General features: G+C 41.9%; 1 protein-coding gene across 10 annotated transcripts in view; it reads left to right on the forward strand.

Annotated features, from left to right (window-relative positions):
- The first annotated feature begins 3392 nt into the window (after positions 1–3392).
- patj (PATJ crumbs cell polarity complex component) overlaps positions 3393–18182 on the forward strand; it is a 307050-nt gene continuing 292260 nt past the window's right edge. For 8 of the 10 annotated variants that reach the window (XM_069938545.1, XM_069938548.1, XM_069938553.1 and 5 more), the window contains exons 1-5: positions 3695–3829; positions 8563–8621; positions 12543–12712; positions 13204–13416; positions 13892–14031. In XM_069938545.1, the coding sequence (XP_069794646.1) occupies positions 8600–8621; positions 12543–12712; positions 13204–13416; positions 13892–14031 (545 nt within the window). In that variant the 5' untranslated portion in view covers positions 3695–3829; positions 8563–8599. The other 2 variants (XM_069938547.1, XM_069938546.1) reach the window with 2 other exon arrangements.

Below are 18182 nucleotides of genomic sequence, written 5' to 3' on the forward strand. Positions count from 1 at the left end.
CAATACCCAGAAAAGGGACTCACACCCTGACTTGTCCCGGCTCCACCAGTCTCGGGGAGGCAACATACATTCCCACCTGTCCCAGCTCCATCAGTCCCGCAGAGGCGACACCCCCCCCCCCCCCCAAACTGTCCCTGCTCCACCAGTCCCGGGGGGTGCCATGCACCCTGACCTGTCACTGCTCCACCAGTCCCGGTGGAGGTGCCATACACCCCCACCAGTCCCGGTGGAGGTGCCACACACCCTGACCTGTCCCCGGTCCACCAGTGCCGGTGGAGGTGCCACACACCCCGACCTGTCCCCGCTCCACCAGTCCCAGGGAGGCGACACACACCCCAACCTGTCCCCGCTCCACCAGACCCGGGGAGATGACTTAAACCCCAGCTTGTCCATGCTCCACTAGTCCTGGGTAGTCGACTTAAACCCCGGCCTGTCTCAACTCCACCAGTCCCAGGAAGGTGACAACCCCGGCTCCACCAGTTCCAGTGTGCTAGGCTGTGCCAAAGGAAAACATAAGCACCATACTGTTTGGGGCAACACAGCTTTATTCCACTCACATACATATCTAGTTGGCTGCTAGCTGCGCTTACAGTGATCCTGGTGGAGAGAGAGAGCACACAGTTGGGACCTCAGCTTTATACCACTGCACATAATAGTCAAATAAGCCCAGGCATCTTTTGAGCGATTTGGGCGTAGCGGGGATGGGTAGGTCCATGAGGGCCTGCATGCAAGCCGGATCTGGTCCCACCTCCCCATTCTGTACTACGTAACCCAACAAAGTCAGTTTCCTAGCCCCGAACACACACTTGCTTTTGTTGTATGTCAGGTTGCGTTCTTTGGCTGCTTCCAGGAATCTCTTTAAGTTTGCGTTGTAGTCGCTTACCGAGTGCCTGCAGATGGTAACATTGTCCAGGTACGGGAAAACAGCCTCCAGGCAGTAGTCATCCACCAGTCGGTCTATTTCCCTCTGGAACAGTGATATCCTGTTAGTGACTCCAAACGGGAGTCGGACGAACTGATACAGTCGGCCATCAGCTTCAAACACTGTATAGGGCCAGTCGCTCCTTCTGATGGGCACCGGTGGTACGCAGCCTTGAGGTCGATAGTGAAGATCTTATACTGGGCTATCGTACTCACCATCTCATTAATCCAGGGGAGAGGGTATGCGTCCAGATGTGTGAACTCATTAATGGTCTGGCTGTAGTCGACCACTAAGCGAGGTTTCTCCCCTGACTTTGCTACGACTACCTGGGCTCGCCATGGGTTGTTGCTGGGTTCAATGATGCCCTCTTGCAGCAATCGGTGTGTCTCCATTTTAATAAAAGCTCTGACTCTGGGGCTGTACCTCCTGTTCTTTGTGGCTATGGGTTTACAGTCTGGGGTGTGGTGGGTAAATAAGGGGGGGGCTCAATATTAAGGAGATAGCGCACAGCACTTTTGGCTCGTAAGCATTAGCAGGGGCTCTGGTCCGTTGTGGATTACCGTGAGGCTCTCCAGCTAGCACTGGAAGTCTAATCCCAACAGCACCGGGGCACAGAGCTGTTCCAGGACCAGCACATGGAAGTCCCTATACTCCCTCCCTTTAATTTCTAGTGTCACCACACAGTACCCCTTTACTTCCATGGAGTGGTTGTTGGACGATAGGAAAATATGCCTGTTGCTGGGGTATATGGGGAATCTGTGTGGTCTTTGGCTAATTTCAGCTCTATGAAACACTCTGTGCTACCGCTATCCAACAGACATTTAAATTTCAACCCGTTCAACCGCACAGAGACCATAGTCTCTGACAAATTGTGTGGACTCACCTGATTGGTCCTGAGGGAAGCCAGCATGCACTCCTCGGTCTCCTCATGGTCTCCATAGTAGTGGCGCTCCTCCTCTGGATTCTGGGTCTAAGTTGGCTGCTCCCTCTGGGCGCACATGGCGTTCCTTCCTGGCTGACCTAGGAAAGAAGCAGAGCTATCTCATCACCCATTTACATGACAATGGGTCTTGGCGATCGCCCCCGGGCTCCTGCAGACTCGAGCATAATGGCCTTGTTTTCTACATTTCGAGCAGACCGTGTGCCTGCGGGTGGGGGTTTTGGCCTCAGAAACAGCATCTATGGGTCGCATCTGGCTGAGCCGCCATTGCTGCAACCGTTGTCGTCTCCACGTTATCGGCCCAATCTTGGTGGGGTACCAGCGAGTCTAGCAGGGTTGGACTGGTGGGCTTGGTGCTGTGGTCGGGGAGGTATCCCCCAAAGTTGTTTCTAGCTGTCTCCATCGCCTCTGCCACCCTCACAGCCTCTTCCAGGAACATCATGCTTTTGTTTGACCAGACTCCCGCCACCAGCGTGTCCCTCATCAGGTCCTGCGCTATTTGCTCTGGGGTACTAGCGCGAAAGTTGCATGCCCATGCCAGGGCTCTTACTGATAGAATGAAATCCCAGAAGGACTCCCCTGGTCAGGAGACAGTGTCTCGCGTGTACTTCGCTTCCCCCTTGCAGATAGTGGGACTGGAGCATGTCCATAGCCTCCCTATATGGGTGCAGTCCTGGACTAACGCGTATGGGCCGTTGTTCGGTCAGGTGTTATGGGTATACTGTGTGGGTTGTGGATCCCCAGGGGAGAGCCATTTGGCCTCCACAGTGCGGCTAGCAGAGGGGAGGGGGTGTGGATGCTTGGAGTGGTACTGATGGTACATTGAGCTGGGGTTCTTCCTCTTCTTCAGCCGACGCCAGGTCCCTCAAAGAGACAGTGTCTCACATGTACCTCATCTCCCCCTTGAAGATAGTGGTACTAGAGCATGTCCATAGCCTCCATGTATGAGGCACAGTCCTGGACTAACGCGTATGGGAGGTCTCCCAGCTGGGCCACTAGCAGCATGAAAAGATCTTTCAGGTGCGCAGCCAGCATCATCACGCAAGCGTAGTTCAGGAAACAAAGTCTCCAGCGGCTGAAGTCCGTGTGTGTGCTGGGGGCCCGGGGGTCCAGTTCCAGGCGTTCTGGCCGTAGCATCGTTGAGAGGTGCTGCTGTTGATTCATTTCAAGGTGCTGTGATTGCACTGGCGCTGGGGACTGTTGCCTCCACTGGTGGACATGGGGCTCCTCGGGGACCGGCGTTACCTGGTAGGCGTCCGCTGAGGATTCAGAGTCCTTGCTCTCATCCCCATGTTTGAGCCAGTCTCCACCAGGTTTTGGTGGTGGGGGGGGGGGGCTCGCACATGTCTCAACCATGAAGGATTCGTCCCCCTCCTCGATCTTCTCCTTGTGCTTGGGTGGGATCGCCCAGGGGAGAGAGAGAGAGAGAGAACACGGTCAGGACCTCGGCTTTATACCATGGGCCCGCCTGGTGGTCGAATGTCATTAAACTGGCTGCCATGTCTCTAGGCCACCTGTTGGCCGAGTGATGTACCGTAGTGTGTCATCACACCTGGGGAGGCGACTTAAACCGCGACCTGTCCATGCTCCACCAGTCCCGGGGAGGCGACTGAAACTCCGGTTCCACCAGTCCCGGGGGGTGGAGGCGACTTCAACCCCGACGGTCCCTTTTCCACCAGTTTCGGCGGAGGCGACTTTAACCCCGACCTGTCCCCCCCCCCTCCCGCCTCCCGTTCCCCAGTCCCGGCGGAGGTGCCACGCACCCCCTGCTCGGCCGGCCCCGGAGGAGGTGACTCGCTGTCCGCACTATTTCCTGTCTCAGGTGAGGGTGAGTCACTTCCGCTCGTGCGGGCAGGTGAGGCCGCGACTGCTGAGCGGACCTGAGTTGTGGGCCGATGTCCGGAGCTCGGCCTGCGATAGTTGCGACTGGGACCTGAGCGTTGGGCCTGTGTCAGCTGACGGCTGCGGTAAGGGCTGGCTCCCGAAATGAGACAGAGGGGAAAGTTTGCTCATGGACGAGGAAGTGAGATGCTCCTATCCGACCGTGGGTGGTTTATTCGCCTTGTTTAATTACATTTGCCCAGGTTGTCAATTTCTGCTAAAATAGAGGCTTGAAAGGGTCCCGACCTGATGTCATTCAGAACCTCAATGCATCTCTTTGGTGTTGACTGTATTCTCAGTCTATTTCAGCTGCGTATGGGATGGGTTGGGGGGTGATGAATTGTATTAAATTGAATTGCATTAGCATTGAATTAAAGTGTTGGAGGGAGTTTATACTAAACTATAGGAAAAGTGCATGAAATGCTGGAAGTATTCATCAGGTCAAGTATCTGGCAGCTAACTTGGTCAGTCGAAAACAATGTTAATACCAGATTTACAGCTTCTCTCATTTCTGATTTACATTTCATCTGCAGAACTCTTTTTCCATTTTAAATAGTTTTTATATTGTTGTGATCTCCATCTTCATAAGTAAATCTGAAAACAAAACCACTACCTCTATTGATACCTATCTATATTTATCTTAAAAAAAAACAACAGAAGGATTTCATAACAATTACTTGTAATAGATCACAATAAATAACAAAATTGCCAAATGCTCACCAGGTCAAAAGGCATATGTTAAACAGGCAAAGATTAGTTGGTTTAATTTAAAAAAAAACTTTTGCAGCAAAACATTATTTAAAAATAGCATATCTATGTTGTATGCCTACCCAGCATTAAATATCAAAAGTAGCTAATAGTAAAAAGCAGTACATTTTGGTCAATATTCCAATGTTAAGAAAAATCAGATTAGAATTCTATTTTATTACATGACAACAAATAGTATCGAATCCATGGTGGCCAACCTTTTAATTTTTAGTTTAGACATACAGCATGGTAACAGGCTATTTTGGCCCACGAGTCCATCCCACCCATGAACCTATACCTCCGGTAAGTACTTGTGGGCTGAAATCGCCTGTTACCTTGTTATGTGTCTAAATTAAAAATTGAAAGGTTGGCCACCTCTGGATTAGATACTATTTATTGTCATGTAATAAAACAGAAAAGTCTCATCACACAAAATTACCTTTCCCCAGCACCCCTGACAGTCAGAGAAAGAGAAGAGTACTGAGTGTCTGAGGATTTGCCTCCAGAACTCCACCCTGGTGCCGCACAAGACTTCAAACCGTTGGCAACCTGAGCCCAGATCCAAACCTCTGACACGATGGGGAAGCATTCAGCACCCAGGAAGGGCCCTTCTTGCCCTCAACACCCTCTCAAATTTTGGTTCCGAGACTTGGTTCTCATGAGACAGTCTCGTACAGCCTGGTGTGAATCCTTTGACCTCAAGTTACACGTAGTCTATATGGGTTCCTCACCCGCATGTAGCCAACATCTCACCTCTCTGTGTCCTTCAGCTGCAGAGCCCCTTGCTGGTCCATCACTGTCCTTGAGATAATTTCCTCTGCTTCTCCTTCTCAATAGGGTCTGTTGTCCTTTTTACTGGTGCTCTGCGTGCCTTGCTTCAGTCTGCTGCTCCCCGGAGCCTGCAACCCCTTGAGGCCACTGCCATACACAGGCGCCACCATCTTGGGCCAAGATCTCATGGTCGTAGGATTTTAAATAAAGCATTGTCAGTACCTTTTACAGCCATTACAGCAACTAAAGCAGTGACGCCATTTTTTTTGTGTCGGGTAACTTGATCCCTAAAGTAATACTTTAAGATTTTTTTTTGACAATGCCAAAGAGCAGATTGGGACTCATTTTAACCTTTCATTTAATCAAACATGTATAACAAAAATAACTGCAGTGAACTGTCAAGTTCTGGGATGGTGAACAGAATGATTAATGCCAGAACTGACGCACAGACAAAATAAGAGATGACACAAAATAAAGCAGATTAAAAAGACGATGAACTGGCAAATGGTGAGAGGTAGCAGCACCCAAAATCACAGAAGAAAATGTAAGTACTAGAAACCCCATGATAGGGTAAAATGATGACCATTGCAAGATGATGACTTGCTAAAGTGAATTTTAAAAAATATTTTATTTTGATTTTCTAAAGACTCATGTAAATCTAATGAACAAAATATTACATTTTCTTTCCACGTAATATGATTTACAGAGTCCTTATTTCCTCCTCCTTACACCCTCCCATTCCAATCCCTTAAATTATACAAATACCAAAATATAAAAATACAAACATACAAAAAACTCCTAAATACCGACAAAGACAATGATCCTCCTTGAAGCTAGAGGTCCTCGAATATTAAATAAAAACAGGTAGAGGGAAAACACATGTTGTCTGCGCCACATTCCCTATTTCATACTCTTAATCCTTTACCTGCTGGGACGAATTGTTTCTATTCGGGGAGGGAGGGGTTGTGAATTTTATCTGTCCACCTATATACCTCAAATACGGTTGCCACACTTCAACAAATTTATCATATCTCTTCTGTAAATTGTAGGTGATTTTTCTCCAGGGGAATGCAACACTGTATTTCCATTGTGCAATATCTAGCTGGGAGTTGGACTTCCACGTAACCACTATACACTTCCTGGCTAGACAAGGTGACCTTCACAAACTGAATTTGGTGTTTGGAGAGTCTAAACTGCTCTTCCCCAAGAAGGCACAACTCCATATCCTTGGAAAATCCACCTGTAATTTTTTTTCAGAGTGTCCCCCAGGTCTTCCCAGAAGGATATCATCCTTGAGCACAGCCAAGTGGAGTGGATAAAGGTTCCAACAACCACACTGCACCTCAAGCACATTTCTGAAATTTCTGGCTTTGACGTGTAATTTTATCAGTGTGAAGTATAACTGATGCAATCAATTATATTCTACCAGCATATGTCTGGCATTAACAATTCACGTCAGGCTATTCACACACAAATCTTCCCACCGTTGTTCATCAATTGTTGTGCCCATATCTGACTCCCATCTTTCTCTTGATCAAAGTAAGTCTGATTTTGGGCCTTCACTTTGGATTATGGAATACATCCTAGAGATTTATTTACACACATTCCCCTTTCGAATTAGAGTCTGCATGTCACTACAGTTAGGCGGAGTCATTGTTGGTCGCAGTTTGTCCCTTAGGAAAGATCTTAATTGCAGAAAACAGAAGAATGTTCTATTCGATAATTCATCTGCTTGAATGACCTGAGCTGCCCTTGGTAGTAACAATCTGATACATCCAATCCCCTCTGGCACCAGATGTCCAGGATCTTATTGCCCAGAGTCATGGGTATTAAATTGTTCTAGATCAAGGATGTTTTAGGAGATAACCCAATCATTGATTTATTCTTTGTAACGTCTGGCACACACATATTGTTATGGGGTTATCTGTTTTTTTAAAACTAATTTGGCATCCCATTTTTATATAAATTCTCCTGCTATCTTTTCCCCTACCACATGTTACCCAATTAGTGCCCAAGAAGGGGGAACCCCTCAAAAAGTGAGCGATAAACCTCGCTTGGGACCCCCAGTATTTTTTTTTTAATCTGGCAGTTTTAAGACCCCCAATTTATGTCATTTTTTCCATGGAGACTCTATAGACACCTTACCATTCCACAAAGAGTTTCTGTCACATCCATTGAGCATTTTTTTAAAGAAGCACTGGGGCAACAAAATGGATGGTGTTTGAAAAAGTTATTGTAGTCTTGGCATCACCTTCATTTTTACACAGTGAACTCTGCCCACCAATGTTATGGGCAGAATTTTCCATCTGGCTATGTCTTGATCTTCTAGAGCAAAGGGAGATCATTTAATTTACATATATTGCTTAGATATTTATCCACTCTTATCTTTAGGTGTTTAATGCCTTCCTGTGGCCACGTGAATTGGCTTTCCCATTGATAGGGTCTATAATCTCCTTTAGATAAAGGCATGATTTTGCTTTTATCCAGATTAACCTTATACCTTCCCTTAATCCTACAGTATGGTCCTCAGTCTGACCAACAACCCCCCAGGTTCCATCAAAAACATTAACACATCATCAGCAAATAGATTGATTTTGTGTTCCACCTGGCCCACCTTGAACCCCTTTATGTCTGGAATCTGCCAAATGGTTTCCGCCAGCAGTTCAATAGCTAGTATGAACAGAGCTGGGGTTGCTGAAGTGAATTAATAATTGGAGGAAATGGATACTGACTGCCCTATCACATGGAATGTATATGTGATTCTCTATGGGTAGGGTAAATGGGGCTTTGCATGGAATGGTATCAGAGAGGAGAGCGGATGTCTGGATAAGAGAAGAAGGTGGTTAAATGCACTCTCATGAAAAGAAAATAACAATTTTGAATGTGGTGGGCAGAAAGATGATTTGAAACAAAGTGTAACTTTTCCAATATTTAATCTTAATTTTATTAGCTTTAGTATAATCAATTTATTCAAACTTTGGAGTGCTGTCATGCAGCAGAAACTGTGTAGTAAGGAAAAATAGAAATTGATTGGAGTTAGTTGCATATATTATATTTCAGATAAACATGAAAATCTGCAGATGCTGGGGTCTGGTGCTGGAGAATCTCAGCAGATCACTTAGCATCCATAGGAAGTAAAAGACAGTGCACATTTTATCAGGAATCCTGAGGAAGAGCACAGGCCTGAAATGTTGAGTGCCTTTACTTCCTATGCACATTGCATGACCTGTTGAGTTTCTACAACACTCTTGTGTTCTGCATATTATATCTCACATTGGTAACAACTCTCTCATTATTATAGATTCTTTGAAATAGAATAAACAACGGAAGATATAATCATGCGAGAAAATCCTTTAACAGGTATGCTCTTAGTCCATTTGGGTGTTTCTCATTTCATTATTCAACACATGAACATAGAAAATCTATTGTCAACCAGTTTAATAACACTGCCTTACTGGTTGGATGGTTCTGATGCCTGTTTCACCCTACTGAACCCTTTAAAATATTTCAATTTTTAAACTTGAAATTATTGAGGAGTTTTATTTTTTATGATTGTTTTATCTGCTCACACTATCCATCTGAGTCTTTCAGATACACAAAACAATGTTTATTTATTTATTTGTATAGATGAAATACTTGTCTTACATATGTATTTTTTCTCTATGTGTGTTATGTCTGGTTGTGTGACTGTGTGTTTTACACAGAGGACTGGAGAACACTGTTCTGTCAGGTTGTACTTGTGCAATCAGATGACAATAAATTTGACTTGACATGTTAAAATCATTATTTTTAGCCACTCAGACTTGGTTTGGATTAGGAGGGAATGAGGCTATCATTTGAGAGATGAAAAAATGAAAATATGATATAATCAGTTTGCAAAATGTGATGCATGGAATATAGAGCACTCCAGATGGGAACAGGCCTTTTGACCTATGTGTCTGCGCTGAACGTGATGCCCAAGTTGCAATCAAACTCAGATGCTTATATATCATAAATATAATTTTATTCTCTGCGTAAGTGTGTTCATCAAAACTTCTTAAATACTCCTGACAGCCCATTCCAGGCACCTATCACTATCCATGTAAAAATCAAACTTACACGCACATCTTCTTCAAAAGCACATCCCTAGCTTAAATGCATATCCCTCTTGTATTTGAATTTTATATCATGGGAAAAGGATTCTGATTCTCTACCTTATCAATGCTTCTCATAATTTTATGAATGTCTCCCAGGTAACCCCTCTGCCTTTGGTGATCCAGAGAAAACAACCCAAGTTTGTCCAACCTCTTCTAATAGCTCAACCTCTCTAAATTTCAGATTTATTGTCAGAGTACAGACATGACCATGGACAACCTTGAGATTCCTTTTCCTGTTAGTGAGGCAGAATTAATACTGGTAGTGCAAAAAAAACCTGTGCTCAATGTACACATGTAAAGAAATAAATACATATTAAGAAACTGACTGTGCAGTTTAGCTAAAAAATATCAGGCAACATGTTGGCAAATCTCTTCAGTACACCTTCTAAACCATCTACATTTCTTCTACATTGGAGACGACCAGAATTGCACACAATATTGCAAGTGTGATCAAATCAAATTTTTATGAAATTGCAACACGACTTCCTTACGCTTATACTCAATGTCTTGGCACTGTCCCAGTGTTGAACTGCTCTACGTAAGGAAAGTCTGCAGACATTGTGGTTGCAATGCAGTACATAAAAGTGTTGGAGATACTCAGGAAACTAGAGGAAATAAAGGATAACCTACATTTCAGGTCAGAGCCCTTCGACAATGTATGTGAAAGAAGCAGACAGATGCCCTAATAAAAAGGTTGAGGGAGGAGAGGAAGGAGAAAGGGGAGGAATACAGGTAAGAGGTGTATATGGATGATATGGTAGGAGAAATAAAGGGCTGAGAAGTGATAGGGAGAGGAGGTAGCTCTATAAATGGATAGGGAAGAGAAAGAGATGGAGAGCTGGAGAAAAGGTGATGGAGGGATAGGGAAACAGAGGGACATGGGGGAATGTTTAATGGAATCTGAAGAAGTTGATGTTAATGCCATCCAGTTGGAGAGTGCCCAGATGGAATATGTCGTGCTGTTCTTCTAATTTACAGGTAGTTTCTGTCTAGCAGTGCATGAGGCCATGGATAGATAGGTCGGAGAGGGAAAGGTATGAGGGACTCTTCACGTGAATCCGCAAGGATCTTCTATTGCATCCAGTGATCCCACTGTAGCTTCCTCTAAATTGGAGAGACTAGACGCAGACTGAGGGATCGTTTTGTTGAGTACCTTTATGTTGTCTGCTGCAATAACCAGGGAGCTCCCAGTGACCTAACATTTTAATTCCAGACATTATTCCCAGACCATCATGTCTCATGCACTGCCAAATCGAAGATACCCACAAATTGGAGGAACAACAGGTTGTATTCTGTCCAATCAGACAGGATTAATATAGACTTCTCCAGTTTCCATTAAACCCCTCCTTCCGAGTCTCTCTCTTTCCCTATCTGTCTCTTCCTCCAGCTCCCACCCCTTTCTATTCAGAGAGCTATGACTCATCCTATCACTTCTCAGCTTTCTTCTCTTCTACTCTCCCACTTATTATCCATCTATGATCTCTAGTGTGTTAGCCTGTACTCCTCCTCCACCTTTTTATTTAGGTGCTTGCCTGATTTTTGCATGTATGTTGACAAAGGCCTCAGGTCCAAAATGTTGGTTACCCTTTACTTCCTCTTGATGCTGCATGACCTGCTGAGTTTCTCAGCACTTTTGTGATTTGCTGTACTGCTCTATACTTATACTCTCTGTATCATATCCAGCAGGTTGAATATATTGTCCTCACTTTTCTTTGTCCCTCAAGTGGTAGCCCCATTCCACCTAATTGGAGGGCAAGCATACTATACACTTTCTTAATCAACATATCTACTTGGTGACCACTTTCAAGGATCTCTGGACTGGAACACCCAGATCCCTAATTATATCAATGCTTTTAAGAATCATGCAAATAACTGTATATTTTTCCCATCATTTGACCTCCCAAAGTGCAACAGTTGTCTGGATTAAACTCCATCTCTGTGCCTATCTGTACTTTTGTATTCTGTGATAACCCTCTACACTGTCCACAGCTCCACCAATCTTTGTGTTATCTGGAAACTTACTAATCCACCCATCTAGATTTTCATCCAAATAATTTATACATTCCACAAACAATGGGGATCCCAACTCCAATCCCCTGGACATGGGCCTCCAGTCAGGATAGCATCCTTCTACCACTATCCTCTGTCTTCCATGGCCAGCCAATTCTGATACTAAACTGTCAATTCATCATCAATCCCATGTATCTGCACCTGCTGAATCAGCCTAACATGAGCAACCTTGTCAAATGACTTATATAAGTCCATATAAATAACATCCATTGCTCTATCCTTGTCAACCATCTTGATCACCTTCCAAAAAAACTCATTCAGATTTGTAAGACATGATTTTCCCCTCACATCACCATGCTGACTGATATTAACTGACTAATACCTTTTCAAATGTATGTAGATCCAATCTCTAAGTATCCTCTGGAATAATTTTAATATCACTTACATGAAGCTCACCGGCCTATAATTTATTGGATTATCCCTAATTCCTTTTTTTGACAAAGGTATAACATTGGCTACTCTCCAGTTTTCCAGAGCCTTGCCGGCAGCTAGTGAAAATACAAACATTTTCGTCAAAGTTCTGACAATCTCCTCACTTGCCTCTTTCAATAACCTGAGATTTTTCTTGAGAGGTCCTGGGGTTTCTCCACATTAACACTCTTCAAAAGATCCAGCATCATTTCTTTGAGGTCAACATAATCTAAAAAATGCTGAGCTATTTTGCTAGTCAAGAAACCAACTGACCCCCTGAATTCTATAAACTGTTTTCTTTCACTAGGACTTTTATGCCTGTCATTGATTTTAATTTAATTTTAATTCTGCCCTTTTGCCCTAACATTTTCATCTACAACTTAGTGCCCCCAATCCAAACTAATTTAACGTCTGCTGTGCTGCAATACCTATGCTTCCACAAAGCTACAATTTATGCCAATCATACTGGCCACTTCTCAATCCCTCGACTGCTTCCTCGTTTCCCATGGCCACATTTAAATATGGCCAAATTCTACATGCCTTCTTCACTCCAATATTTTACTCTACCACTCAATCAATAGATTATAATATGTGCTGTTACAAATATTTACAATGTTGTAATTAGAGAATGCTAATGTTTTTCAATTAAATTTTCATTGTACAGTTGATAAGCAGCATGTATTGCAAGCACTGGCTCGCTTGCAGACACGATTACGTGAGAGAAGAGATTCATCTCAACACGAGAAGCTAAATAGTTTTCGTGATACAATTGAAAGTCCATTGTTCAATCAAATAATAACTCTTCAGCATTCCATCAAACAGCTGAAGGGACAGGCAAGTGCTTAAAGTGTTTTATGCCACTCCATATTTTGTTCTTTCTTCATAAGATCCACTGGAAAAATATATTTTCTTGTAAGATTTTTGATCTAAATTATGTGAAATTATGTTTCTTTGAATTCCAAATTTAAAAGAAGCAAGATTAGTTTGCCTTCTGATGTACAGATATCAGATTTCCCATGATGTCATTAAATACAAAGCAGATTGGGAGGTATGAATTTTTATATTTTAAAAATTTTATTTAAATTTTTTATTAAAATATTTATTCTGTTGTAACAGTGCCCCATATCATGCAACAATCACTTTAGAGTGGATAGAACACAGGCCAATCTAATCTCCCCTTCACTTTTATGTTTTATGGAGTCTTCTATGATTTGGAATAAGTATTTAAACTATCCCATTACAGATATTTTAAGGATTTCCTGTTTTATTAATGAGTCTAGTTGCTGTTAAACCTCAAACATAATTTTGTACCTGTCTATCCACAGCTAAACCGCATGTCTACAAATGTATCTCCTAATTTTGACTTTTCACAAACGGGACTCTTGGTGTTCAACACAGAACACTCTGTTAGTAATTTGGCTTTAGCAGAAGATGAAAAAATGTTTCCAGCTATTCCAATATATGACCAGCCAAGAATATTGCAAGCACATGAAAGAACACAACTGGAGTTTGATAATGTTATTCAACGTTTAGCTCAGGTTAGTGCTTATTTTTAAAATGTTATAGTAAAGTAACATTGATACTGATAAATGATAGTGGGTAAAATGATGATGGTACCAGCTTTCCTTGGGAATTTGACATTTTAAACATTCTCAAGAAAATTAATAAAAAGAAAACACAGAATTTAATTGCAAGAATATACTTATTTTGAAACAATTTTAACTGTTCCCTTTATGTGAACCTTGAGAAGTGCTTTAGTGTATCACAGAAAGTAATACATTTTTATATTTTTTTTCTTTCAGCGCAATGTTCAACAATTGATGAATTTAACCATAATTATAAAGTTTCAATTTTTTAAAGAAAATCTACATGATCTATTGTCCATGTGGATAAATGCATGCGATTGTGCAACCATACATTAAAATCAGTTGTTTGGCTAACTAGATATTTATGTATTGTAGCTACAAATACATATTTGCCTCTATTAATTATACTTTTGAAAATATTCATTAGGGAAGACAAGTGGAACATATTGAATTGAACAAACCTGCAACTGGAGGCCTAGGATTCAGTGTGGTTGGTCTCAAAAATAATAGTATGGATGAACTTGGCATCTTTATCAGGGAAATACAGAAAGGAAGCATAGCAGAAAGGTAAAATTATGTTATAATACATCAGTTTCATACATATGTTCCTGAAACTTTTAATGAAAAAAAAGTCCTGAAACTTTTGAGAAATTATTTTAAGCTCTTGTGTTCTAATTGCTTTATTGTTTTTATTTACAAGAATTTTCCAATGACAATTTTTTTTAAATAACCTAGTTCAGTATTTCTCAATCTATGAACCCCAGGTTGTTTTTTTATATATAGGTAATCTGCATTTAATCAACAAAGAAAATTATTGCTGATGTAAATTTGATGACATAAAAGGAAAATTTTCAAAAAATGTTCCCACCAAAATAAAACAAAAATCCTATTGGTTGTCTGGGGAGTGTTTTAAGCCTGCCAGTAAGCCCTGTGCACCACCTACCCTTACTGGTGGTCTGTGGATTAGTTGTAGGTGGTACACAGTATGTAAACAAATACTAAGTAGTCTGAGGGAAGAAAGGTTGAGAACTACTGATCTTGTTTATTTGGTGAATCTGTTGTTCTCTTGTGGAAGCATAACCTCCTTTTGCATTTTTGATGATTTGACTCTAAAATATTTACAGAATTATAATTTTACCAGAGTTAAATATTGTATCTTTGAATAGATTTGTCCTTGCCTGCTTAATATTAGCCATGCATTGCTAGAGTGCAAGTTGATAAAGTTGCAGCAAGGAATATGAACATTGGGCAGTACACAAATGTGTTGGAGAAACTCTGCAGGTCATACTGCATCCATAGGAAGTAAAAGGTACCCATTGTTTTGGGCCTGAGGATGAAGGGCTCAGGCCCAAATCGTTGTTACCTTTTACTTCCATTGGAATAACCGCTTTATTTCTCCAGCACGTTTATGTATTGCATTTGACCCCAGAATCTGCAGATGTTCTTGATCAACTGAGTATTGGGGACCAAAGTGAACAGAAAATGTTCCTGTGTAATTTCTTAATCAATTGAACTGAAGTCTGTGAAATGAAACCAACAATGAACAACACAATTGTATCAATTAGTGTGGAATTGCTCAGAAAGAGATATTATGTCTAATATCTAAAGAAGATAAGACGAATTGTCTTAAGAGAGAAAGAAAAGGAAACGTTTTTTTCATTTTCAAACCTAAAATAATGCAATAGGATTGTCAAACATGCGGAATTTGAAAATGATCTTCTTGAACCCCCAAAAATGAAGAAATTAAAAGCAAATGGATTTTGATGTTGTGGAAGTACATTTGTTGTAATTGATAATTACCTAGATTCCTATTACATCTAAAATACTGAATTATTTTACATGAGGGAAATGAGACACCAGAACCATCATAGACTTTGATTGATGAAAAAGATGTTTGAAGATCAAGACGTTAAGTCTGGCATAGAGCTCGTGGTCTAGCAGACAGTGACGATTTCTCAAGGCCCTGGAGAGACACTACCAACATGGTCTCTTCAAAAATCTTCCAAATCCATTGGAAGAATAAGTGAACCTAAGTCAATTGCTTCTCCCATACCAACATATCCAATACTGAGGCCCTTGTTGGATTCATTTTACTCAACTGGCCAGCTGATGTTTTTTTCCCCCCAATATTAAACCCATGCTGCATGGAACAGGCCATTTGGCCCAACTCTTCCATGTTGACTGAGTTCCATTCTTGGCTAGTCCCATTTGCCTGCATTTGGCTTTTATCCTTCTAAACCCTTCCAAACATGTATCTGTCCAAATGTCTTATAAACATCCTAATTGTACCCATTTCTATACTGTAACATGGATAGAAATTTAAGGTATTCTGTCAGCAGCTTTTTAACCCTCTGAGTTAAAAAGAACAAAAAAGTCAAAGGGGGGAAAATTCCTGAATAAGAGAGTCCATTCCAAGATCTGTCATGGGAAGACATAATTAGTGGACAAAATTATATTCATGCTCATGTCTACTTGAAGGAACACCATATTCCCACTGACTCTTGGGAAAATATCAGTTCTGACTTTTCAAAATGAGAAGCAACATTTGAGATAATATTCAGAAACCTGAGTCCCTACTTCAGGTACCCTAAGTAGATGACAGATTAAGCACTTCACCTCATAAACGGCACACCTATCCTGCCGACTTTTCGAAGATGTCCTCATTGGTCACCTCAGAATCCACAAAACAATTGGAACCACGAGAGGTTATTGAAAAGTTCAAAAGTGGGAGAGTAGTTATCAATGGGGATTATAATAGTTGCAGTGCAAATTGAGATAATAATGTGATAACCGAGAAGGTGAAGGGTTTGCAGAATGTGGCAATGTGATTTTCTGTTGTTTCTAGTCCAAAGACCTTTGCAGAATTTTGCTCTAAAAATAATTGCAGCTGCTGGAAATTTGAAATAAAGGTAGAAAATGCTGGAAATAATTTTCAGGTCAGGCAGCATCTGGGGAAAGATCAAAACACAGAAATGCAGGAGGAACTCCTTGCAGCATCCATAGGAGGTAAAGATACTGCATATTACTGATGTTTCAGGCCTGATCCCTTCCTCAAGGTGTGAGTGAAAAAAAGACAGGTATCTGTATTAAAGGCTGGGGAATGAAAGAAAGAAGGAAGAATGAGAGGGGAAGGAGTCCGGATCAACAGACAAAAAGTGTTCATCTTTACCTCCTATGGATGTTGTGAGACCGGTTGAGTTCCTCCAACATTTGTGTTTTGACTACAATCACCGTGTCTGCAGACTTTTGTGTTTTGCATTATCTATTGAAAGATAAACAGTCAAGATTCGAAGTCCCAGGTCTCTCCTTCTGTATTTACTTTTCAATATTTACTTGACTCTGATCTATCTAATTTCTTTGTCTTCCATTTGTTCCTTTTGTTTCTTTTTCATTCACTGATATATCAATGAAACAAGGCACACAGCTCAAGAGATCTCAGAAATGATTTGCATGGCTACCCAGTTATCAGTTCACATAATGTTCAAAGGTTCCTTTTATGTCATGTAATAATAGATTAAAAATGTAATATGCATGATATTCTTCAATTTTTGTCTGCCTTAAGGCAAACAAAGCGTCACCATCAACAATAGGAGAAAGAGAAGCAAAAAAAGATTCCCTTCAGCAACACTGAATGCCAGTGGATTCACCTCCAGCCCTCCCTCAGCCTCTGCAGCTGCACTGACTCCAATTCAAACCATTGGCAACCTTAGCTCCAGACCAAAACATCCGATATGATCAGGAAGCCTTCAGTACCTGAAGCCCTTTGGAAGCCCTTCTTGCCCTCAGCACACTCTCGAATCCTGGTTCCGGTACCTGGTAATATTCAACAGTCTGCAGCCTGTGTGGCTCCTTCAATTGCAAGTTGCCAGCAGCCCATAACTTGTGTGAGTCCTTGACCGCAAGTCACCAACTGCCTGCAGACTGTATGGGTTCTTTAGCTGCTGAGCTCCTTGCTGGTCCGCTGCTGTGGTTACTGGCCTGTAGGATCATCACTTATGCTTCTCCTGAATGGGGGAATGTTCTCTCCACTTCTGATGTTCTGTGCTGGACAGCTGCTCCACCATTGTCTTCATTGGAGAAATTGCAAAAATCGTTTCTACCGGTTTGGCATAAAAATAAACCAAAAAAGGTGACTCAACAAGGGAAATTAGAGACAGCATTAGGTCCAAAGAGAGAGCATATCAATTGGCCAAAAAAAGTACCACAACCGAAGACTGGGAGCAAAGGAGGACAAAGTGATTAATCAAGAGAGCAAAAATAAATTACGAAAGTAAGCTTGCGGCAAATATAAAAACCGACTGCAAAAGCTTTTATAAATATGTCAAGAGGAAAAGATTGGTGAAATCCAGAGTAGGTCCTTTGCAGTTGGAATCAGGGGAATATATAATGGGGAATAAGGAAATGGCAGACCAATTAAATTCTTACTTTAGTTCTGTTTTTACAAGAGAGGATACAAATAACCTCCCAAGGTTGTTGGGAAATATAGACTAATGCAAGGGAGGAACTGAAAGAAATCAGTATCTCTAAGGACATGGTCTTGAGGAAATTGATGGGATTGAAGGCAGATAAATCCCAAGGGCCTGATAATCTACATCCTAGAGTACTTAAGGAAGTGGCCATTCAGATAGCAGATGCTTTAAGAATTATTTTCCAGAACTAGATAGACTCAGGATCAGTACCCATGGATTGGAGGGTAGCTAATGTTACCCCACTATTTA

The sequence above is a fragment of the Narcine bancroftii genome, chromosome 5 (assembly GCF_036971445.1).
Source record: "Narcine bancroftii isolate sNarBan1 chromosome 5, sNarBan1.hap1, whole genome shotgun sequence".
Lineage (NCBI taxonomy): Eukaryota > Metazoa > Chordata > Chondrichthyes > Torpediniformes > Narcinidae > Narcine > Narcine bancroftii.